This window comes from Microcaecilia unicolor, chromosome 3 (assembly GCF_901765095.1).
Source record: "Microcaecilia unicolor chromosome 3, aMicUni1.1, whole genome shotgun sequence".
Lineage (NCBI taxonomy): Eukaryota > Metazoa > Chordata > Amphibia > Gymnophiona > Siphonopidae > Microcaecilia > Microcaecilia unicolor.
The window spans coordinates 154,001,415-154,027,094 of record NC_044033.1 but is presented as its reverse complement, the minus strand read 5'-3'; the positions used below and the strand labels follow the sequence as shown (position 1 = coordinate 154,027,094).

General features: G+C 41.5%; 1 protein-coding gene across 4 annotated transcripts in view; it reads left to right on the top strand.

The window, feature by feature from the left end:
• Nucleotides 1-25,680, top strand: part of LTBP1 (latent transforming growth factor beta binding protein 1) — a 565,328-nt gene that overhangs the window by 385,520 nt on the left and 154,128 nt on the right. For all 4 annotated transcript variants that reach the window (XM_030196510.1, XM_030196508.1, XM_030196509.1 and 1 more), the window contains 2 exons: nt 10,322-10,555; nt 15,597-15,619. In XM_030196510.1, the coding sequence (XP_030052370.1) occupies nt 10,322-10,555; nt 15,597-15,619 (257 nt within the window). The remainder of the gene's footprint in view (nt 1-10,321; nt 10,556-15,596; nt 15,620-25,680) is intronic.

Sequence of the window (25,680 nt, the reverse complement as noted above, 5' to 3'; positions counted from 1 at the left end):
ACTAGGCAGCATCGAACTCAATGACGTCAACAAACACAGCTGAACGCAGGAACTGGCTGCTGGCACGTGCAAAAAAAAAAGAAAAAAAAAGGCACCAGACCCACAGTAACAAAAAAAAAAAACCCCAAAAGGGTGAAGAGAGAGCCTCCGGGCAACTCAGCAGGGGCCCTCGACCACACTGCAAGCTGCAGGAAGCTGAACAGCCCTCTGGACCCGCACTAACAAAACAAAAACAAAGGGGAAGACACAGCCTCCAGCGTATCAGCAGGGGTCGACTATAATGCAAGCTGCTTGAAGCCTAGCAGAGGGACCAACTTTCCTAACAGCAGGTACACTTATGGGAGAGAAAGGGCAGGAAAAAAAAAAAAGAGCACAATCACGAGATTAAAAAAAAAAAGAAAAGGAACTGAAAAACCGGGGGGGGGGGGGGGGGGGGGGGGGAACTACCCTGTACCTCAGACAGAAGGAAGGGGTCATACACACACACACAACACACAGTCTTTCACTCTTTGTGTGACACACACTCTCAAACACACACACTCTCTGTCTGACACACACACATGTTCTCTCTCACATGCACGGAGGGGGGGAGGAAAAGAGAGGGGCCTGGAACTTCAAGGGGAGACAGACAAAAACACATGGAGAGGGGGGAGAGAACAGAATGAGAGGGAAAGGGGAGAGGACAAATGTTACACATGGATGGATGGAGGGCATGGACAAAAGAGCACAATCGCAGGATTAAAACAAGGAAAAGTTACTGAAAATACAAACACATGGGGGGGAGGGGACGACCCTGCAACACGGACAGAAGGAAGGGGTCATGCACACACACAAATACACACACACAGAGACAGACACACTCTCACACACACACACACTCAGACTCACTGCTCGCCCCTGTGGTCCCAGAACTTCAAACACAAAAGGTGGGGGTAACTGCACATCTGACAGAATGAGGGGGTCATGCACACACGCAGACACATACTCTGGCACACTGTAGCTCTGTGTCACACACACACACACTCTTTTCCACTCTCTGTGTCTCACTGCGACACACACTTTACTAACAACTCTACAGATACCAAAAAAAAAAAAAAAAAAAACCATTGCTAGCGCCCGTTTCCTTACAAATAGAAACGGGCCTTTTTTACTAGTCCTATATAAAACAAGTTGTCACAGCATGGATTAAATCATAGAATTCCACTCAATATTTTCATTAAAGCCATGGGGGTAAATAGTTTGAAGTTTAAATATCCACCATTGCTCTCTCCGTGTTAATACGGCTGCTCGGTCACCTCCCCCTTCCAACTGGGGTACATGGTCTATAATAAACCATCGTACATCTGAAAACGTGTGGTGCTGTTGTAAACAATGAGAGACCAGCGGAGCTGTAAGTGTCTTTGTGGTGAGGCGGCTTTTATGTTCCACCAACCGAGTTTTCATCATCCTTATTGTGTGACCTACATAATATAAGGTGCACGGACAATAAATGATGTACACTACATACGATGATTGACATGTTGTTACATGCTCCATCACAAACGTTTGCTGAGTATTCACGTGAGTCCATTGTGTCACTACACTCGTTCACTCACAAAATTGACATTTACCACATGGGCTATGACACCCTTGATTTTTCTGTCTATCCGCATGATGTAACTTAGTGTGGACCAGCTGATCTTTTAAATTCCTTCCCCGAGTGTAAGCTATGCATGGATATTGTTGAAATGCCCGGTGAAATGTCAACACTTGCCAATGTTTTTGAATCAAATGTGCTACTTCTGGGGCCAGCGTAGAGAAGCCCAGCACACATACCATCTGTTCCATTTCTGGTTTGGATCTTTCTAGAAGCAACAATGAACGCTGGGCATACCAAGCCCTCTTGTAAGCCCGTTTTATACATTCTTGAGAATATCCTCTAGCTTGTAACTTTGTGGAGAGAACGGCTACTTGAACCTTAAAAGACTCATCTGTAGAACCAGAGCCAGTGGTGGGAGGCGGGACTGGAGGTTGGGAGGCAGGGATAGTGCTGGGCAGACTTATACGGTCTGTGCCAGAGCCAGTGGTTGGAGGCGGGGATAGTGCTGGGCAGACTTATACGGTCTGTGTCAGAGCTGGTGGTTGGGAGGCGGGGATAGTGCTGGGCAGTCTTATAAAGTCTGTGCCCCGAAGAGCATAGGTACAAATCAAAGTAGGGTATACACAAAAAGTAGCACACATGAGTTGTCTTGTTGGGCAGACTGGATGGACCGTGCAGGTCTTTTTCTGCCGTCATCTACTATGTTATGTTACTATGTTACACTACTACTAGGAATGTCCATGTACTACTACTACTTATCATTTCTATAGTGCTACTAGACGTACGCAGCGCTGTACATTGGACATAAAGAGACAGTCCTTGCTCGACAGACCTTATAATCTACAGTAATTAGGACAGACAAACAGGACAAATAAGATATACTTTTAGAGGACCAGAGCAGTCCAAAACAAGAAGCAATATGAGGCATCCCATGTATATTAAGGGGTATAACTTCGGTTTTTTGTGTGTTAATTTTGTAACCAGAAAAACTAGCATATGTATCCACAATATAGAGAAAATTTTCTAAAGAATGTTTAGGATTTGTAAAAAAAAAAAAAAGAAGAGTATATCAGCATAGGCTGCTGCTTTAATTTCAACAGAATTTAGTTGGCTACTTGAGATTTCAGGATTTCTCCGACTTGTTAGTAATAATGGTTCCAAAGTCAAATTAAAAAGTAGGGAGAAAGGGAACAACCCTGACATGTACCTCTCAATAAGGTGATATAATTAGAAAGGGAGTTGTTTGCTATAATACGTACTACAGGTTGCGTATTATTTTGACTTTATTGACATATGATTCAGGGGCTCCAAGCTAGTGCTGTCCAATTCAGTCAAAATGTTTTTGATTCGGTACGATTCGATTCTTTCAAAAAAATTGTTTTTTCGATTCAGTTTGATTCAATTTTACTTGATTGAAATAGTGAGGTCCACATGCTAATATTATAACACACAGGATAAAAAAAAACCAAGTAGCAGCAATTGAACAAAGGCAAACTTTAGTGTGATCATGCCATACAGTGTTACATCGTGTGAAAAGTGACATTTGGTCGAGTCCTACATCTTCCAGTTTTTATTAAGAAAAATATTTTGTCCACTTTGACTGGCTTCAGACAACTGCGTCGTGCAGCAATAATTTGTCCAGAAGCAGAAAAAATTCTTCCTGAAGGCACAGAGGTGGCTGGTGTACACAAAAACATACTTCCAGTCTGCTCTTTTACTTGCCAAACAGAACTATTACATCCAGTTGACAAATTCTCTTGGCTCAAACCCTCAACGTCTCTTTGCCACACTGAACTCTCTCCTCAAAGTGCCTTCACTTCCAACTCCCCCCCCTTCACTTTCTCCCCCAGACTCTGGCTGAGTACTTTCATGATAAGGTTCACAAGATTAAACTTGAATTCTCAACCAGGTCACCTCCACCTCTCCTTCCCTTAGTCCATTCTCTCAACCCTCCAACCCCTGCCTCCTTTTCTTCCTCTTCTGAAATCACTGAAGAGGAAACTACACATCTTATTTCCTCCTCGAAACCAACTGCCTGTTCCTCTGATCCTATTCCCACCCATCTACTTAACACTATCTCTCCAACTGTCATCCCTTTTATCTGTCATATCCTCAATTTTTCACTGTCCACTGCGACTGTTCCTGATGCCTTCAAACATACCGCAGTCACACCACTCCTTAAAAAACCTTCATTGGACCCTACATGTCCTTCCAACTATCGCCCCATCTCCCTCCTCCCTTTCCTATCCAAGATACTTAAACATGCTGTTCACTTCCGTTGCCTTGACTTTCTTTCATCTCAAGCTATTCTTGATCCACTTCAATCTGGCTTTCGCCCCCTTCATTCAACTGAAACAGCACTTGCTAAAGTCTCCAATGACCTGTTCCTGACCAGATCCAAAGGTCTCTATTCTATCCTCATCCTTCTCGATCTATCTGCTGCTTTTGACACTGTTGATCACAGCCTACTCCTTGATATGCTGTCCTCACTTGGATTTCAGGGCTCTGTTCTTTCCTGGTTTTCTTCTTATCTCTCCAAGCGTATCTTTAGTGTATACTCTAGTGGATCCTCCTCTACTTCTATCCCACTGTGTACCTCAGGGATCTGTCCTGGGACCTCTTCTTTTCTCCATCTATACTTCTTCCCTTGGTACTCTGATCTCATCCCATGGCTTTCAGTATCTTCTTTACGCTGATGACTCCCAGATCTACCTCTCCACACCAGAAATCTCAGCAGGAATCCAGGCCAAAGTATCAGACTGCCTGTCTGACGTTGCTGCCTAGATGTCTCACTGCCATCTGAAACTAAACATGACCAAGACTGAGCTTCTCATCTTTCCCCCTAAACCAACCTCGCCTCCTCCCCCATTCTTTATTGCTGTGGATAACTCTCATCCTTCCTGTCTCATCAGCTCGTAACCTTGGGGTCATCTTCGACTCCTCCCTCTCCTTCTCTGCACATATTCAGCAGACTGCTGAAACCTGTCATTTCTTTCTATATAAGATCACCAAAATTTGCCCTTTCCTTTCTGAGCACACTACCAGAGCCCTCATCCACACTCTTATCACCTCTCACTTAGACTATTGCAACTTGCTTCTCACAGGTCTCCCACTTAGCCATCTCTCTCCTCTTCAATCTGTTCAAAATTCCGCTGCACGACTAATATTCTGCCAGTGTCATTATGCTCATATTAGCCCTCTCCTCAAGTCACTTCACTGGCTTCCTATCCTTTTCCACATACAGTTCAAACTCCTCTTATTGACCTATAAGTGCATTCACTCTGCAGCTCCTCAGTACCGCTCCACTCTCATCTCTCCCTACATTTCTCCCCGGGAACTCTGTTCACTGGGTAAATCTCTCTTATCTGCACCCTTCTCCTCCACTGCTAACACCAGACTCCGTTCCTTTTATCTTGCTGCATCATATGCCTGGAATAGACTTCCTGAGCCGGTACGTCAAGCTCCATCTCTGGCCGTCTTCAAATCTGAGCTAAAATCCCACCTTTTTGATGCTGCTTTTAACTCCTAACCCTTATTCACTTGTTCAGAACCGTTATTTTATCATCCTTACTTTAATATTCCCTTATCTCTTGTTTGTTCTGTTTGTCTGTCCTAATCAGAGTGTAAGCTCTGTCGAGCAGAGACTGTCTCTTCACGTTCAAGTGTACAGCGCTGCATACATCTAGTAGCACTGTAGAAATGATAAGTAGTAGTAGTGGCTTCCTCAAAAGCCTGCAAAACATAAATGAGTTTTTTGGCAAGATCATAGTCACGTTCGGCAGGTGCACCTTTATTTGTGATTTTATTGCTGCTGCTCAAAGCTAAACCAATGGGTTGCTTCCCCCTGAAACATGTTCAAAACAGAATAATCCATTTGTGTATCTAAAAGGTAAACGTCTACAAAACAGATGAAGATGTGATTCCATGTGCCCCAATGAAAGGAGAGTTTAATTCTACTTCCATTTAATTTCAATGTATTCCATCATCTTTATAACACCAGGCTTCCCAAGGCAGATTGCAACAACAGTTAAGACGAACCCATCAGGAAACAGGATATTCTCACTGAAATCTGGCCATCTGTATTATATAGAAGAAAAACGTGCACAGAGTATGTAATTGCTGTTTCTACCAGCTACAATAATTTATGAAGCTGTTTTAGTAATATTCAATTGTTATTTCTTTTTTCCTCCACCTTTTAAGGCATTGCCTATCCAACTGAAACAGCTTTAGGCTTGTTACAAATGTGGACAAACAATAAACAACGACAACAACGTGGAAGCAGCAGCTCATAGGTTTGCTTGTTTGTTTTGAGCATATGGCAATGACGGCTGCATGGGGGAGTGGACACACAGATTAACCAAATTGGCTTACTTGCTTACAGTGGACTCGATAGTATTACGTTCACTCCTGTCTATTAAACTTCCTTGCTTGGCTTGCTTGGCTCGACTGCCAGTCTCGTCCCCTGATGTCAGTTCCTGTTCTGGCTGCCCGCCAATAGAGAGACTTTATTGCCTGTGCCAACAATAGAGAGACCTTGGGCCCTGGTATGGTAAGTTTATCTTCTCACTGCTGCTGCTTCCCTCAGCAGCTGCATTGACTTGGGTGACAGCGTGAGGGAAAAAGGGAGGGAAGCAGCGACAGCGGGTTGGGTGACAGTGGGAGAGAGGGAGGGAGGTGGGGAAATCCTGAATCGGGACTCCCGATTTTTATCCAAAACGAATCGATGAATCGATTGAAATCGTGAATTGGACAGCACTACTCCAAGCCACTTTAAAATCTGGAAAAGAAAGTCCCATTCTACCCTGTTGAAAGCCTTCTCAGCATTGACCGATATGGCTACAACAGGATAAGAACTAGAAGAAACCTCAAATTGAAACGTGATGGAAAAGACGGGCATTGGCTGTGATGAGCCGATCAGGCATGAAATCCACTTCATTGGGATGAACAACAGAGCCTATTATTTCCGTAACTGGTTAGAGAGAACTTTAGCAAAAATGTTGTAATCTACATTTAGGAACAAAATTGTCTATAGTTGGAAACTAAGGAAGGGTCCTTATTATCTTTTGGGAGGACAGTAATTACTGCTTCAGCAAATTTATTGGGATAAGCAGGATCTTTTTCTAGTTCTTGGAACAGATACTTTAAACAGGGAAGTAAGTCCTTGTTAAAGAGTTTGTAAAACTCATTTGTTAGACCATCTGGTCCTGGAATTTTTCTAACTTTGAGAGATTTATGTTCAATCTTTTTTATTAAAGAATCCATAGACAAACAAATGTAGTACATTCTCAATATGAATAACTTTGAAAAACCAAACCAACTTCCATTCCCCCCCCCCCCCCGCCAACCCCCTAGTATGTGAAAACAAGAACGAGTCCAAACCTGATTTAACCCCCCCCCCCCCTTTCCTCCCCCCTTAGCCACTTATAACTAAGCATTCATAGTTGCAAAAGTTACCTGCACAAATGTCGATAAAGGGACAAAAAAGAGAAAGCACCAGCTAGCTTTTACCATTGTTTAAAACCCTCCCCGACTCTCCATGTAAAACATCAGCAAATGTTACAGTCCAACAAATTGCCTCAATGACAACTTTGAGAGATTTAATAGCTTCCAGAATTTCTTTGTCTTCTAATGGAGCTTGAAGAATTTTAACTTCATGTTCATTCCAGGATGGTATATGCAATTCTTGTAAGAAATTCTCCAAATCAGTTGATTTGGTAGGATACCACTGAAGTATATAGATTGGAGTAAAGCTCAAAGAAAATCTCTAGAATGTTAGAAGTATTAGTGAATTATTGTTATGTCTAATGGAAGGGATTTGAGTCTTGTAGGATTTGTTTTTTTAAATAGTTTGCCAGGCACAACTACATTTATTTTGCTCTTCGTAAACAGATCTTTTAGTAATAAAAACTTCATGACCAGCTCTTGTTATACTCATATTTCTGTTTATAGAGTAAATTCAATTTACTTGCATCTTGCATGTCTATAAATTCTTTTTCTAAAGATTTAATGGAAAATTCTAATTCTTTTTATCTCTTTCGTTATTCTAATGAGCTGAGATAGAGCTTATTTCCCCCCTAAGGAATACTTCCCATACAGTATTGGGGTTTGTGTTTCCTTTGGTATTCCACTCGAAAAAATTTGTAATAAAGGTTCTAATTCTGTCACGATGTTCTTCCAGGGAGAGGATATGGGAGTTACGTGGGTTCTTCACATGGAACTGAGATTGTAACTGAATGTCCTGGGTTATTGCTGCAAGGTTGGATGTCAAAATTGGTTCAATATTGGCATTAGAAACATTCCGTAATAAGCTACTTGAGATTAAAAAATAATTCTTCTCAAATAACTTAAATGAAGTGATGAAAAGTATGTATAGTTTCTTGTGTCTGGATGCACGTGCCTCCAGGGGCCAATTATCTATTAGGGAGTGGAGAGAAGTATGAGCTTTAGGAACATGAAAAGCAGATTCAGACTGCCTATCAAGCCAGATATCTAATGGTAAAATCACCTGCAGTAATTATGGGTACATGATGACAAGATGCGATTAGCTCTGAAAGAGAGGGAAAAAAAAGAAGGATTATCTTGGTTCGGAGCATAAATGTTCAAGAATAGAAATTCACGAGTTTATAATCACTTTCAGCAAGAGCCATCTATCCTTGGGATCTATAAACTCATGTTTAATTTGAGCACTAAGATTCTTAAGAAACAAAATCACAACTCTGCCCTTCTTTCCAGTTGCTGGAGCAGAGCTTGATGTGCCAACTCAATCTATTTATTATTTATGCATGAATACAAGCACATGCATATGCAGAAGCAGAGAAAAGGCAGGCAGAGTTCAAGAATCCATACCACCGGAGACACATTGATCTAAGAAGTGCTACAGGGCCCTGGAGAATTGAAGGACCTCGTGGAGTTATTAACCGTGACCATCATCTTGGCGGGATATTGGAGGCCTTATTGGGGACCTAGGTCTTTAAGCCATGGGCTTAGTTGAAGAAATTGCTTTTGTTTAAGTGCATTTGATTTGGCCAGATCAGGCACAATTAATATTTTCCTGCAGTTGTGAATTGTGGATGGAATTGTGTGCTGTGGCCAGTGGCTTATGTGACTTAGAAGCCTACCTCGTGGGAGAACAGAAAATTACTTTTTCAGTGAAAATTTTATCTCGATGCTTAAGAAGGATGATATTTTATATAATCCCAAGTTGGAGCTCCTCACTTAAACAGCCATTATTCCTGCGGTCCTTTAGCACCCCCACCCCCACCCCATTGGTATAAACCGTGTGGTTTATAGAATGCACTGAGTGCCGCCTGTGCAACCAAATTTAGTCACAGGCAGTTTCACCAAGTAAAACTTGACTTGGTCTAACTGCCTGTGACTAAATTTGGTTGCACAGGTGGCACTCAGTGTATTCTATAAACCACACGGAAATTTAGGCGTATTCTATAAAGTATGCCAAATATAGGTATACTTTATAGAATAGAATACACCTGGGGTATTTTTTTTGTGCAGATTTTTTTAGACCGGATATATACAATGTAGCCCTATATGTGTCAACAGTATATCCACTATTCTGTGAATGATTAAAAACATTCATTATTTGGTGGGGGATGCCATCAACTATCATTGTCACAAATCACCATTGTAGAGTGATTTTATGTGCTTCTTCATCGATTAGTGGATAAATGTGACCTGCAGTGAATAATGCTTGTTAGTGTATATTAGCACATTCTGATGTGGTAGTATTCTTTAGTACATCTCGCTCTTAGATTGTAAGCCATCTAGGGAAGAGGAACTACCTACTGTACCTGAATGTAACGTACTGTGAGCTTGGGGTTTGGAAAAGCAAGCAACTGAATCTCGAAAGATCAAACCATGAAAATCCTTCATTTTGGGTCAAATGGAGCTGTGGGTGAACAGTGAGGTTTTAAAATTGGATGTTGGCTGTGTGCTCCTGTTCCCTGGACTCCCATATGGTTATAGTATAAGAGTAGAAGGTACAGAGGTTAAGGCACATCTCCAAAAGGAAGTGTTTGCCATGTAAAAAGTGATATCAAAGCTCAATAAATATGAACATTATAGTGTTGTTGATTGATTCCACCTGAGAAACTCTGGTAGGATAAATTATTATTCAGTCTTGAGTGTTATCTTGGAAGAAATAAGAATTGAATACTTCTCTGATAGAGAAAAAGAAAAATGCGAATTTTGTAACTGCTTGCAGAGGCTTTGACAAGCTATAGCTAAAAGACACCAAGATCTCACCAAAATAGATGCTCTCATTATATGATTTCTAGTAGAGTCTTAATAGACCATCCAGGTATCCTTTGCAATGCTACAACAGTTCAGGTTGTACAAACACTTATTGAAGCCATATGTGAAATGGCTGGTGTAGTTTTATTTATTTATTTGTTGCATTTGTATCCCACATTTTCCCACCTATTTGCAGGCTCAATGTGGCCTACATAGTACCGTGATGGCGATCGCCAATTCTGGTTTGAGAAATACAGAGTGGTGTTGCGTAAGAGTTCAAGAGTGGTATAGAATTCAAGAGAGCAGTAAATATTTGATTTCAATTTTGCTATAAGAAATAAACATGTATGTTTTTAATTGTAACATAGGTCTGTTGAAGAGAACTACAAGGCACATTTAGAATTTGTTTTACCTGAATACCAAGTTCTTAACAAGTTGTCTAGCAGCACTTTTTTCATTTACCGAAGCTGATTTTTTTTTTCACCCCAAATTTAGCTGTATTTAAGGACATCTGTCCCGGAGGAATGGGTTACACCATTTCGGGTACCTACAGAAACAAGGTGAACATTTACCAACCAGCAGTTAGAGTACAACCTCCTTCCATTGACAAGGTCCAGACGCCCCAAATAATAATTAGAGCGACTTCTGCACCTTTCCCAGCAAAACAAGAACCAGTGGAAGCGCTCAGCTTGCCGGAGAAAAATGAGGCTAATGGGCGTTTGCAAGAAGGTGAGAGTAGTAGGTGAATGAAAATGCACTTTTGTTGCTGTTTAAATGTGAATATAAATTGCGAGTGATAGGTTAGGCTAATATGTTGTTTGTTAGTTATCAAAAGGAAATGCTGTGAAATAAAAATAAAGAGAAAAATGTACAGTTAAGTAGTATTGTGCTGCATATGCCTTATATAAAGGTGAATAGGGGGTGGGGTCCTCCACTGATGCTGATTGGCAAAAGCAAATGGATGCAAAGTGGTTTGTTTATTTATTTACAGGCATTTGATATACCACTCATAAGAGCTCTTTTACTAAAGTACTTCTGCTACTACTAATAATTTTTATAGCGCTACTAGGCATACGCAGCACGGCAGGGTTTTGCATTTACTGCATGTTAACAGCAGAAAATAATGTGCAGTAAGTGCAAAGCTTGTGCAGTAAATGTAGGGGGTCTGCCCTGCATTTAACGCAGGGGTCTACAGCCTGTGCATTAACTTTCAACAGTACAGCTACCAATGGCAGTGGCATCTGTACTTGCTCCCCCCACCTCCCCAACGATCACTCCCGATCCCACATCCCCTCAATCTCAGAGTCCAATCTCACCTCCAGCATGCCCCTCCTACTAAGAATTCCCCCCCTTTCCTCTGGACCCCCATTCAACTTTGGGACTTACCTGGAGGCAAGACCTCGTGGTTTCATGGCATGGAGTAAGAGTGGGCCCCTTCCACTCTTGCTGTATCTGGCTCTTGGTTCAAAATGCCATTGCTGACCCCTTTGGTGCATTGAGGGAGGGCAGTTTTTATATGGCCAATTTACACAGGGAAATCATTCTGTACCCAAATATGTGGCTTTGAAAATGTTGTTCTGAAAGTTCTTGCTCTGTAGTCCTACAGTAATTCACAGCCCAGTTTTGACAACAGTAAGGATGATACCAGCTTAATAATGCACTTTTTTTCTTAAATGTGTTCTTTTTTGTGTTACATTTTTTTTTATTCCTTCCCAGCTTGCTTGCAGTGTTCACCACCTCTGTTATTCCTTTATTTTTCTGCATCCTGATACATTTTGGAACTTTTGACATAGGCACTCATATAAAATTATACTCCTATACTTTCCTCAGGTAGATTATCGTGTTTAAAATTTGACATCTTTCATTGAGTCTGAAAACATGCATGAGCTTCCCCAGTGCACACAGGGCCCAGTTTGCAAAAGTATGTTAAAGCAGTTAATGTGGGAATTAAAATGTGTTCTTAACACAGTTCTGCACTAATAGCATATGCAGTGGCTTGACATTTAGCACACACTAATTCCACTTTATGTGACAAATGTAGAATGGCATGGACATTGAGTAGGGACTGTACCTCACATTGAGAGGATAATTTTATAAATATTTTAGCTGCATAAAAAGCTTCTCATAACATTGTCATGTCTAAAAGTATATGCGGGGTAAGCTGGTGCAAACTTGTAGACTAGGAGGAGCTGGGTTGGCATTCTGATTTCCACACATACTTTATGTGCCATCATTTACATGTGCTGTCAAGCAGGTGTAATGTTCATGCCTTCAGTCTAGGTTTAACTTCTGCAGGGTTTACGCCTATATTTTCTTTATAAAATAGGTGCCTCCCTGTCCTATTATAAAACTACCCTCGAAAGGGGCAATTTTATAACTGGGAACTTCCATTTAGGCGCCCATGAGAGAGCACACAGTAGTAACCTATTCTATAATGGAACTGGGTGTCTGGGTTCCATTATTAAATGCTAGCATAATCTAGTATCGGCACGCCTAACATGTAGGCACCACACTTAAGCCAGCCATAGAGCTAGCATAGATGCAGATGCCAAAATGTGGAAGGAACACATGTAACTTACAATATTCTGAGGTACTCCTGTGGTAATGTTAACAAAATATAACTTCCCTGATGCTTACAAAATTGTCTGCCTTGCACAAATGAAGTAAACCAACCTAAGACAGTGCCACCCACTCCAGTAGATTCCGGTTTCTGAATCAAGATATTATGTGTGACAAGGCGGTGGCCATAGCTAGAAGGTTGCTAGGCTGTATAGAGAGAAGTGTGACCAGCAGAAGAAAGGAGGTTTTAATGCCCCTGTAAAAGTCGTTGGTGAGGCCCTACCTGGAGTATTGTGTTCAGTTTTGGAGGCCGTATCTTGCTAAGGAGGTAAAAAGAATTGAAGTGGTGCAAAGAAAAGCTACAAGAATGGTATGGGATTTGCGTTACAAGACGTATGAGGAGAGACTTGCTTACTTGAACATGTATACCCTGGAAGAAAGGAGAAACAGGGGTGATATGATAAAGATGTTCAAATATTTGAAAGGTTTTAATCCGCAAATGAGCCTTTTCCGTAGATGGGAAGGCGGAAGAACTAGAGGGCATGAAATGAGATTGAAGGGGGGCAGACTCAAGAAAAATGTCAGGAAGTATTTTTTCACAGAGAGAGTGGTGGATACTTGGAATGCCCTCCCGCGGGAGGTGGTGGAGATGAAAACGGTAACGGAATTCAAAATGCGTGGGATAAACGTAAAAGAATCCTGTTCAGAAGATATGGATCTTCAGAAATTTAGCAGAGATTGGGTGGCAGAGCCGGTGGTCGGAGGCGGGGCTAGTGGTTGGGAGGCGAGGCTAGTGCTGGGCAGACTTATACGGTCTGTGCCCTGAAAATGGCAGATACAAATCAAGGTCAGGTGTACACAAAAAGTAGCACATATGAGTTTATCTTGTTGGGCAGACTGGATGGACCGTGCAGGTCTTTCTCTGCCGTCATCTACTATGTTACTATGAATGAGAGTATCAAAGGCCGCCGTGATATCTAAAGCAACCAGCAAAAATCTCTTACACTTATCAAAGCCCACTCTAATCATAAGTACATAAATACATAAGTACAATAAGTATTGCCATACTGGGACAGACCAAAGGTCCATCAAGCCCAGCATCCTGTTTCCAACAGTGGCCAATCCAGGTCACAAATACCTGGCAAGATCCCAAAAAAATATACAAAACGTTTTATGCTGCTTATCCCAGAAGTAAGCAGTGGAATTTCCCCAAGTCCATTTTAATAATGGTCTATGGACTTTTCCTTTAGGAAACCGTCCAAACCTTTTTTAAACCCCGCTGAGCTAACCTCCTTTACCACATTCTCTGGCAATGAATTCCAGAGTTTAATTAGACGTTCAGTGAAAAAATATTTTCTCTGATTTGTTTTAAATTTACCACTTTGTAGCTTCATTGAATGTCCCCTAGTCCTAGTATTTTTGGAAAGAGTAAACAGACGCTTCATGTCTACCCTTTCCACTCCACTCATTATTTTATAGACCTCTATCATATCTCACCTCAGCCATCTTTTTTCCAAGCTGAAGAACCCTAGCCGCTTTAGCCTTTCCTCATAGAGAAGTCGTCCCATCCCTTTTATCATTTTTGTCGCCCTTCTCTGCACCTTTTCTAATTCCACTATATCTTTTTTGAGATGTGGTGATCAGAATTGAACACAATATTTGAGGTGCGGTCAAATAAGGATAGTAACAGAGTCTCAGTGTCAGTTTGGACAGAATCCAAACTGATTCACATCATATCATGCTGCTTCAAAAAATCACTAAACTGATCATACACTATCTTCTCCATCACTTTTACCAGAAAAGGCAGTGAGGTGATTGGCCTATAATTAGCCACCAAAAATACATTCATTACCTCACTTTTCAAAATAGGTTTAACCACACCTTTCTTCAAGTCTGCAGGTACCACCCCTACCACAAAGTATTTATTGATGATCGTCATAAAAATGGTGCCACTACTGTCTTCAATGATTTTACCACCAAGGATGCACAAACATCAACTTTACAAAAACTGCCATTAAGTCAAGAAAATATCCTATCCACAGACTCACTCATAACCACTTGAAACTCCTGCCATTAAGCACACTCATTCTTTTCTCTGGAGTGATCAATTAACAACTCTGACAGTTCAAACTGATTAACAATCTTACTCACTTTCTCTGCGAAGCCATGGGCCAAATTGGTACTGGATATTTGGGAATCTAACCCAGGATACTTTCCAGGATTCCAAACCAGAGTAGACGAAAATGAGAACAACTCTTTAGAGCTAGATGGAGCCATAAGTATTAATTCTTATAATGATGACATTTGGTGGTTTGTACTGTCTGTTTATACTGACTTTGCATCTAGACACACCATATCAGTGGCTGAGATATCAGGATAGATCAAACCCTACATTCAATAGAAACCCAGAAAAAAAATTAAAAAGAGAAAAGAAGTCTTGAATATGGAATGAATTTCATTTTGATGACAGTTATGTTGCTGTTGTCTGGTGTAATCCACATGACTACAGTATAAGATGATGACAGTTCTTTAAAAAATTCACACAAAAGAAAAAACAAAAATAAAATTAAACTGAAAAATGATATTGTTAACAAAATGACTGCATTATCAACATGATATTGTCAACAAAATGATACTCCAAGGATACAAGGAGTTCTTCCATTTTTACTATCTCATTCTTGAATTTAATTTGTTCTGATGCATTCGATGATCTGGGTGTCAATATCTCATGTTAAAGAAACAATGCAAACCCTGATACAGATGAGGAACAACTGTGTGTTAACTGAGTTGAAACTCAACTCATAAAGAGTTTGAAATGCAGATCTCAGGTTACCCTTAAGAAGAATCAAGTTTATTTTTTCAATATACTCTAGCTATATGAGTCACATGAAAGTGCAGTATAAGTTGACCAGATGTCAAGTATATTCAGTGTTAAGTTTTTAATTAACAACATAAACACACACAAACTACTTTGAGAAATATCTGGGTAACTGTAGGGATCAAAGACTACAAATGTTTATCTGTAAGTCTCTCCTTAACAATGTTATAGTGGGGGCATCTTTTGCATATTTCATCCTTGTGGCACTAATTGGTATTGAATAGGATTTTTTGGTAGGGAGATACATTGCAAAATATGACAAAAGCTTTGTACAAGTCTATTTGTTTTAATGTTTGTTACATCTTTAATTGTTGCTTTATCATTTTTTTGTAGTACCAAACCCAGCTCCTGACCAGGTACAGTAACATCTCTATATATAAGATACTTAGCTGTTGGTATTTGTTGCTTAATGATGCTGGCACAACTTTGATGGTTTAGCCATGAAGGGATGCTACGCACTGTCGTATGTCTGTCTGCAAAGCCAGTGGGCATTGAGATCACAGAGATTCAGGGGTTATGAGACCAGAAGGAGACCCAGTGTCTCCTGAAACCCCTTAGTTCCTTTGCCCGTTCTGCCGTGTTTGCTTTTTTTATAGACTGTTTCTGGGGCAGATCGATCATTTCTTGAAGCTTTTGGCCAACTGGATCAAGTGGATCCAGTTGGTGAAATGTAATTCCCATATATTAATTCTCTTGCTAGAGCTCCATGTATGTTGATAGTTGTTATATATCAACATATATAACAACTATCAACATACATGGAGCTCTAGCAAGAGAATTAATATATGGGAATTACATTTCACCAACTGGATCCACTTGATCCAGTTGGCCAAAAGCTTCAAGAAATGATCGATCTGCCCCAGGCGCCTCTCTTGTGCAGCCAAGGATAGAACAATCTCCTCCAGCCACAGGCTCCCGGTACAATGAAGAAATAGATGTCCACCAGTAACTTCAATCTTAAGGACTTTTATTCCATGCAGGTTTCTAGTACACAGTTCCAACAGCAGCATAGCACATACCAGGATTCAATACAGGCTTACAGGCTTCAGTCTGGGCTCTTTATCCAGTGCACAGTAAACAGTAATTCAATTCCCAAGAGAAACAGTTCTTTCAGTTCATCATCACAGTTCAGTCAATAAGCAGCATTTTCTACCTTCTATCCTCTTTACCTTCAGGAGAGTTCAATATTTTAGGGACTCCTTCTACCCAAGGGTTTTCCCCTGCATCAGCTTCACAGTGAATTCAATACTTTTGGGACTTCCTCTCACCCAAGGAATTTCAGCCTGCTTCAGTACTTTAGGGACCTCCCTGCCCAAGGGTTTTCAGCCTGCAATTGCTTCTCTCCTTCAGCTCATCTCTCCTGAACTGAACTCCTGGGACTCCTTCAAACCTGCCTAATCAATCCCTGGCTTCAGCTACCACAACCAATCATTCTCCTTCCATTAGCTTCCTCACACCCAAACCAGCTGAGTTAAGCATTAGCCTAATGAGGAGCTCCAGCACACAGGGTTTCCTAGTTTTCTTTCCCCCTAATGGCAGCCAATCTACACCTCCTGTTAGCTTACACCCATGTCCTCCCTTATTGCAGCTAGGAGTCCAGTCCGGGTTTTCCATCTCACCCCCTGGCTCCTTGCCTGCAATGCCTTCTGGGACTTGTAGTTCAGACTGAAGCTGCCTTAACCCAACTATCCTGGATGTGACTTTATTACAATATATATATATATATTTTTTTTCCAAGAGGCATTTTTCGTTGCAGAAAATGATTCTGAACTTCAGCCACTCTCCATCTAACTTATGCATTCAGGTCTTGAACATAAACACAGCAAGAGTTTCACAATTATGCTTAGATTTTCATAATATGTAGCCTGTCTGAAAATCTGCATAAAGTTATATAGATGTTTTATTGCATTGGTGGTACATAAAATAAGGAAACTGCCCCACGTGACAACAGCAGGGAGTAAAAAGGTAAGGCAGTAAAACAAAAAGCAAACAGAAGTCAATCCAAAATGTCAGTAGACCTTTAAATTAATTTATCAATCAGCGTTTATGGCACAGAAGGGTGACTCAACACAATAACATATTTCTTGATGCCAGCACTGCTATGAATGTTGGATGTTCTTGTTGTATTGAACAGCCCAGGTTGGTTGTTCATGATTATTCATCATCTAACTCTGTTCGTGACATGTCTTAGAATTGTATGACTCCTGATGTGGGCATGTGTTTGCCAAAACACGGCTGTGCAGAGTACAAATTTTGTGCCACGAACAACAATTGATGAATTGTGAATTGAAGGTCTATTGACGATTTGGATTGACTTCTGTTTGCTCTTTGTATCCCACAATAATAATACAGTATTTGCCATAATCAATGAATGAAAAATAATAAAGCTACTACATGTACCTCATTCCACCACATTATCACTTTGTATTCATTCATACCATGTGTTTGTTCACTGCTATGAATGTTGGATGTTCTTGTTGTATTGAACAACCAACCTGGGCTGTTCAATACAACAAGAACATCCAACATTCATAGCAGTGCTGGCATCAAGAAATATGTTATCGTGTTGAGTCACCCTTCTGTGCCATGAACGCTGATTGATAAATTAATTTAAAGGTCTACTGACATTTTGGACTGACTTCTGTTTGCTCTTTGTTTTACTACCTCACTTTTTACTCCCTGCTGAATATTAACCTCACAATAATAATACAGTTAAATTTGCCACAATCAATGAATGAAAAATAATAAAGCTACTACATGTACCTCATTCCACCACATTATCACTTTGTATTCATTCATACCATGTGTTTGTTCAGGACCGGGGATCGGCTAACGGTAATATGTAAGCCACATTGAGCCTGCAAATGGGTGGGAAAATGTGGGATACAAAAGCAACAAATAATAATAATAATAATACTAGGGTAGCATTTTAGGAGGCAATTAAAAGGAAACTGAAAAGCCTACTTGCAGAGTTTAGAAGTCTACATGAGGTGTTTAAAAATTGTATTCTACATATTAAAAAGAGTGAAAAGAACATGTCTGCCAGCATGATTGTGAAAGAGACTATCAAAAATTATAATGTCATCCTTTAAAAAGGAGAGCAGGAGCTAATGAGGAAAATAGAATATTCTAAGTCCTGGCAAATTAGATGTAAGACATTAGGAAGGTAGAAGAAGCGAAAGTATGAAGAAAACCTTGCCAAAGAGGCCAAAGCTTTTCAAAGGCAACAGAAACCAAAATACCTGTAAAGGAGTCAGTTGGCCTGTTAGATGTGGGCAAAGGAGCCTCACACAAATGCTTTACTTTGATATTTGCTGCTGAAGATGTAGGGGAAATATCCAAACTTGAAGCATTAATTCAGAGGAACTGAAACATCTTTTTTTTCAATCTGGAAGAGATTTTAGAGCATCAGCAAACTAAATAGTAGGAAGTCATCAGGACCTGATAATATTTACCCCATGGCTAGCCCCCACCACTACTACTACTACTACTATTAAACATTTCTATAGCGCTACTAGACTTACGCAGCGCTGTACAAATCAACATGAAAAAGACAGTCCCTGCTCAACAGAGCTTACAATCTAAATTGGACAGACGAACAGACAGCTAGGGTATAGGTATAGAAAGTATTAATAAACTATAACCCTCTGTTTTGTGTCCAATAACCAATGTGTTTAATTCCTTTACTACTACTACTACTACTATTTAGCATTTCTATAGCGCTACAAGGCATACGCAGCGCTGTACAAACATAGAAGAAAGACAGTCCCTGCTCAAAGAGCTTACAATCTGCAACAACAGAGCAACATCTCCTCTCATATCCTCATCCCATACCCAGCATCTTCCCCCTCTCTTTTCTGCCACCACTGCCTCTAACCTATCTCTTCCTGGACCTTGGGTCAAAACTTCAAGCAGTTCCTTCTGCCCTCCCCTGACATGAACTCCTGTGCCCAGGGGTGGGATGTGGCAGCACTTGATCACAGGCCTCTGTTCAAAGACCACACAGTAGCACTGAGTTGATCTGGGAAGAGGTAGGCAGTGGGTGCAGGAAAGAGGTGAAAATATTGAACATAGGACAGGGGTAGGGAAGGGGAGAGGAGATGCTTAGTGGAAGGGTATGAAGTAGTATGTTGTCCACCTTTGAGGGGGAAAGGAAGGATGATCCTACACAGTGTGTGCACACGCGCACTTCTCCACTCCCCCTGGAGTCACAACCTGGCTATGATTCTGTTAAAATGATGGTAAAACAGCAGTTAGGTATCTAAGAGGCTCAATAGCTTGATTTTCTACGTTTTTCACTTTTACTTTTTTTTTCTTTCGAAAATGACCTGAAAAGATAAAACACACAGAGCACAAAATCGTGTTATAAATGATATTTTTTAGGAGAAAGATGTTTTGCTTTTTTGAAAATGGTTACATTTCCTATTCGGATTTTGGATGTTTAGTGCAAAACGTCCAAAGTCTGACTTAGACGTCATACCTAAAATTCCCCTCTAAGTACACTAAGTACTATTACATTACATTGGACATTTGTATCCCACAGGTACCTCTCAAGTTCAGTGTAGCTAGCAGACAAGAAGACCAGGAATACATGGGATTATAACAGAACTTAAAATGCAAGATCAACATTTTTTAGCAAAACATATTTTTGAAATAGGAAGGCTTTTAATGTTTTGCAAAAGAGGTCCATTTGCTAAGCTGCAGTAAAAAGTAGCCTTAGCGCACTCTTTCGTGGGTCTTTCCGGTGCACTAAGGCCATTTTTACTGCTGCCGGATAATGGCCAGTTTTCTGTTTTTTCAGTTAATAGCCATTAATCGCCCTTACTGCCACCCATTTTGTAAGAGCTCTTGCACAGTAATGTTTCTGCACTAATTTTAGCTGTCACATCCACGCTCCACCCCCCCCAGACATGCCTACTCCACGCAAAATATAGGAATATTTTTGGCGCATGGTTTTTGGGATTATGCCACAGGACGCATCAGCGTAACCCATGGTGTCTTTTTAAGCTGCAGTAAGCATTCGCTAGCACTTACTACAACTTAGTAAACAGATCACATGGAGGGGCATTTTCGAAAGGGACATCCAAGTTTTGATGAGGACGTCCTCGCAAAATGTCCCCATTCAGGGGAGGAGAAACCCGTATTTTCGAAACAAGATGGACGTCCATCTTTCGTTTCGATAATACGGTCAGGGACGCCCAAATCCTGAAATGTGGTCATCCTTAGAGATGGTCGTCCCTAGACTTGGTCGTTTCTGATTTTTGGCGATAATGGAAACCAAAGACGTCCATCTCAGAAATGACCAAATGCAAGCCATTTGGTCATGGGAGGAGCCAGCATTTGTAGTGTACTGGTCCCCCTGACATGCCGGGGCACCGCAGTGGACTTCATAAATTGCTCCCAGGTACATAGCTCCCTTACCTTGTGTGCTGAGCCCCCCCAAATCCCCACTAAAACCCACTACCTACAACTGTACACCACTACCATAGCCCTTACGGATGAAGGGGGGCACCTAGATGTGGGTACAGTGGGTTTGTGGTGGGTTTTGGAGGGCTCGCTGTTTCCTCCACAAACGTAACAGGTAGGGAGGGGGATGGGCCTGGGTCTGCCTGTCTGAAGTACACTGCACCCACTAAAACTGCTCCAGGGACCTGCATACTGCTATGATGGAGCTGAGTATGACCTCTGAGGCTGGCATATAGGATGGCAAACAATATTTTTAAAGATGTTTTTTGAGGGTGGGAGGGGGTTAGTGACCACTGGGGGAGCAAGGGGTGGTCATCTGGTCATTTCAGGCAGTGGCGTTCCGTGGTTGCCTGACACCCAGGGTGGATCGCCACTGCTCACCCCCCCCCCCCGGTGCAGGGCAACACGGCAACCCCACCCCCATGACGCAGTCCCCACCTGCCTTCCAAGTTCCAGATCCGTCCACCCCAGCGTGGCGCCTCGCATCTACAGCGCTGCTGTAAAAAGAAGAAAATCGCCTCGTCGTCGGCCCTTCCCTCACTGTGTCCTGCCCTCAAGGAAATAGGAAGTTATGTCAGAGGGCGGGACACAGTGAGGGAAGGGCCGACGACGAGGTGATTTTCTTCTTTTTACAGCAGCGCTGCAGATGCGAGCCTCACGCTGGGGTGGACGGAGCTGGAACCTGGTTGGCAGGTTGGGGGGACTATTGGGGGGGGAAGGGGGGCGTGGATGGACAGAGAGGAGCACCTCCCCCAACCGTTGACACCCGGGGCAGACCGCCCCCACCACCCCGCCCTTGCTACGCCACTGATTTCGGGCACCTTTTTGTGCCTTGGTCGTAAGAAAAACACGACCAGGTAAAGTTGTCCAAGTGTTCATCAGGGACATCCTTGTTTCTTTTGATTATGGGTCGAGGACGTCTTAGTGTTAGGCACGCCCAAGTCCCGCCTTCGCTACGCCTCCGATACACCCCCTTGAACTTTGGCCATCCAGTGCGACGGAAAGCAATGGGGGCCGTCCAAAATCGGCTTTCAATTATACCGATTTGGACGACCCTGTAAGAAGGACGCCCATCTTCCGATTTATGTCAAAAGATGGGCGTCCTTCTCTTTCGAAAATGAGCCCAATAGTATATTATCCCCCTTTTTTAAAATAAATAATTCCACCATTTTGCAGATTGGTAGGGGATTTCTTTTCAAGGCCTTGACACAGAAGTTCCTCTAAAACATAACTCAGAGACTTATATGCAAAACACAGTTCTGAGGTAATCTTTCAATCATTAGGCTGTACAGTATTGGGTAGCACAGTAAACTCCAACTTCATCTGTGTCTGTGATCTCTTTATTATAATCAGGGCTTAATTTTTTGACAAAGAGGATGTGGAAGGTGGGCGTGGGCCAGAACCGGAAGTGAACTTACCCCTATACACACAATACTTACTTTATTTGTACATAAAAGGAAGCTGGTAGTACATAAACTTGGAAAACTCATATATTTAATTTTTTAAAAATCACAGTAGTACAATTTGAATATTATGAACAAAATCTTGGGACTGCTCAGTGTTTTTCTTAACATTTGCACATTGATACCACAGCCTTCTCCCCAGATATTTTGGTAGCCTGGTGACATAAAGAAGTAAGCTATTTATAACTGCAACCACTGTATCTCTGAAAGCACATAGCAGTTTGTCAGTATCAAAGCAATACTTATATGACCTATCTATATTTAGGACTAAATTTCCATAAGTGGCACCAAAAAAATAGCACCTTAGCGCTGTTCTATAACTGCCCACTTAGAGTTAGGTGCCGTTTATAGAATAGTGTGACTTCATTAGTCATAACCATGTACACCAACGAAATTATGGTATAAATGTTAGGTTTTCAAGGCAGAAAAACTAGGTTCGTGAACCCTTGGACCACTGCCGGGGAGCGACAGTGGCAGGCAAAACCACCCCACACCAGAGACAAGACAGAACTCTGACAGAAATAGCTAGACTTCACCTGCACTTGACCACCCTTCCTCAGGAGTTGAGCCCCTGGGTGCAGGCGGCCGGCAGGACTTACCGGACAGGGCAGGAACTGGATATCAACTAGGCTGAACAGGGACTGAGGGTCAGAGGGGAAGGGAATATACATGGGCAGCAAGACAGGAAACAGGGCTAGGACTCACAGACAATACTACACAAGGCAGGAAATGGACAAGCTAGAGGACAGGAACTGAAAGCTGCCAAGCAGCCACTGAAAAACACTGACAGACAAGAGTCAGAACTGAAAGCTGCCACGCAGCCACTAAGCAAGAACACAGACAAACAGAAACTAGACCAGCAGTACAGACCAGGAACAAGACTAGGGAACAAGCAATAACCTAAGCTAAACTACACACAGACTAACTAGAACCGGACAAGAAACTCAGACAAGAAACCAGACTAGGCAGAAGTGCAACAAGCACACCAACATACCAGGGACCTTAGACCATGCAAAGGCAAACGCAGACGTTTCCAGGTGGTTAATAAAGCCCATCAGCAGCTGAAGTTTAGCTGCAGGAATCACAAGGCAGCTACGGGTGCTGTTCAGGCACAAACAAGAAAAGCAAGTCTGGCAGCCCGGAAGATCCGGACCGGACCGGGCTAAAATCTGGAACGGGTGACAGTCCATACCAGCCACCGGTTCTGGCCACCAGAGGGTGAGGTGAACACAGACAAGAAAACAGTCACCATCGTGACAGTAAATCCGTACATGTAACTTAGGCTCAGATCCATTTTATATGCATAAATTAAAGGAATGCCCCTGATCCACCCATCACCCTCCCCTTTTGGACCCTTGTGCAAAGTTAGATGTGCAAATTTTAATTAAATCCAATTAGCACCAATAATTGTTAAAATGTCAATTAGTGGTGCTAATTGGCTCATTCAATTAAATTATGTGCCTTTAATAGAATTCAGGGGTTAAAGTAAATGCATAATCTAGAGCAAAAATTGTGTAAAGAAACATTAACTGATTTAATGATAATGATATCTACATGCCTGAAAAATGACAATAAGAAATATTTTTAATACTGTAAACAAAAATGTTTCAAGGACCTTTGGTCTCACACAATATAGCAGTTCTTATGAGTTAAATATAAACAGTTAGGACGTTTCTTTTGGAAGTCACCATCCAAACATTATTCTGATTCTCATGTTGTCTGAACAAGAACAACATACATCACTACCAGGCACACTGAGCTTTAAATCCTGAAAAAAATTCCAACTCAACATATATGCCTAGAATCTGCCATACAAACAGCAAGAACCTTACCTATGAATAGGTAGTACTACAAATAATATACTGGGCTGTAGAACACCAATACACCTACTACTGGTAAAACAGCACAAATGAGTCTCCTATATATCTCAATACAAAATACATGCAAACACAATACTGTGCCTTGATCATATGCAAAACAGCCACATAGGAACTAAGCACCCCTAATATTCAGCAAGCACCTTCATTATTTGTATTGTGTCTGGAAACCACAATCATCTTGAAACGTTTGCACCTAGGCACAGATGGACCCTCACCAAATACAGATCACAAATTAGAATAAAAATATGAAAATAACAATTTAACTGGTTTATCACAACACTGGGGAGAGAAAACAAATTAATTTTGCTAGGAAGTCGGCAAAAGAATCAGTTGGACTGCAAGATGACTGAGGGGTAAAAGGAGCGATCAGGGAAGACAAAGCCATAGCGGAGAGATTAAATGAATTCATTGCTTCTGTCTTCACTGGGGATTTGGTAGAGATACCGGTGCCAGAAATGGTATTCAAAGCTGACGAGTCGGAGAAACTGAATGAAATCTCTATGACATTAGAGGATGTAATGGGGCAATTTGACAAGAGTAGCAAATCTCCCTGAACAGATGGTATTCATCCCAGAGTACTGATAGAACGAAAAGTGAACTGCGGAACTATTGTTAGTAATATGTAATTTATCTTAAAATCGAGCGGGTACGGAAGATTGGAGGGTGGCCAATGTAATGCCGATTTTTTTTAAAAAGGTTCCAGAGGAGATCCAGGAGATTCTAGACCGGTGAGTCTTACATCGGTGTTGGGCAAAATGGTAGAGACTATTATAAGAACAAAATTCACAAAGCATATCAAAAGCGTGGATTAATGAGAGAAATCCAACATGGATTTAGTGAAGGGAAATCTTCCCTCACCAATCTATTACATTTCTTTGAAGGGGGTGAACAAACATGTGGATAACGGGCGAGCCGGTCCATATTGTTGTACCTGGATTTTCAAAAGGCGTTGACAAAGTACCTCATGAAGACTCCAGAGAAATTGGAGGCGTATTGGATAGGAGGTAGTGTCCTATTGTGGATTAACAACTGGTTTAAAAGATAGAAACAGAGATAGGTTTTAAATGGTCAGATTCTCATGGAAAAGGGTAGTTTGTGGGGTTCCCCAGGGGTCTGTGCTGGGACCGCTGTTTTTTAGCATATTAATAAATGACCTAGAGATGGGGGTAACTAGTGAGGTAATTAAATTTGCTGATGACACAAAGTTATTCAAAGTTGTTAAATCGCAGGAGGATTGTGAAAAATTACAAGAGGACCTTACAAGACTGGGAGACTGGGCGTCTAAATGGCAGATGACGTTTATTTATTACATTTGTACCCCACGCTTTCCCGCTCATCGCAGGCTCAATGCGGCTTACATAGTAACAAGAGAATACAATCTGTAGTATCAGAATCATCAAAGGAGGTATGTGATAGGACAAATGAACAAAGAGTAAATGGGATAGAAGAGGTGTGAGAGAAAGGATAGGGATAGGTAAGGAAGTGGGGCGATAAAGGAGAAGTTGAGAAGAGCATGGAGGGTAAGAAGGTTGGTAGGAGATATTTTCTGAGTCATTGTTAATGATTAGTTGAACCAGCAAATAGATGGATTGCTTATGGTTGCTTATG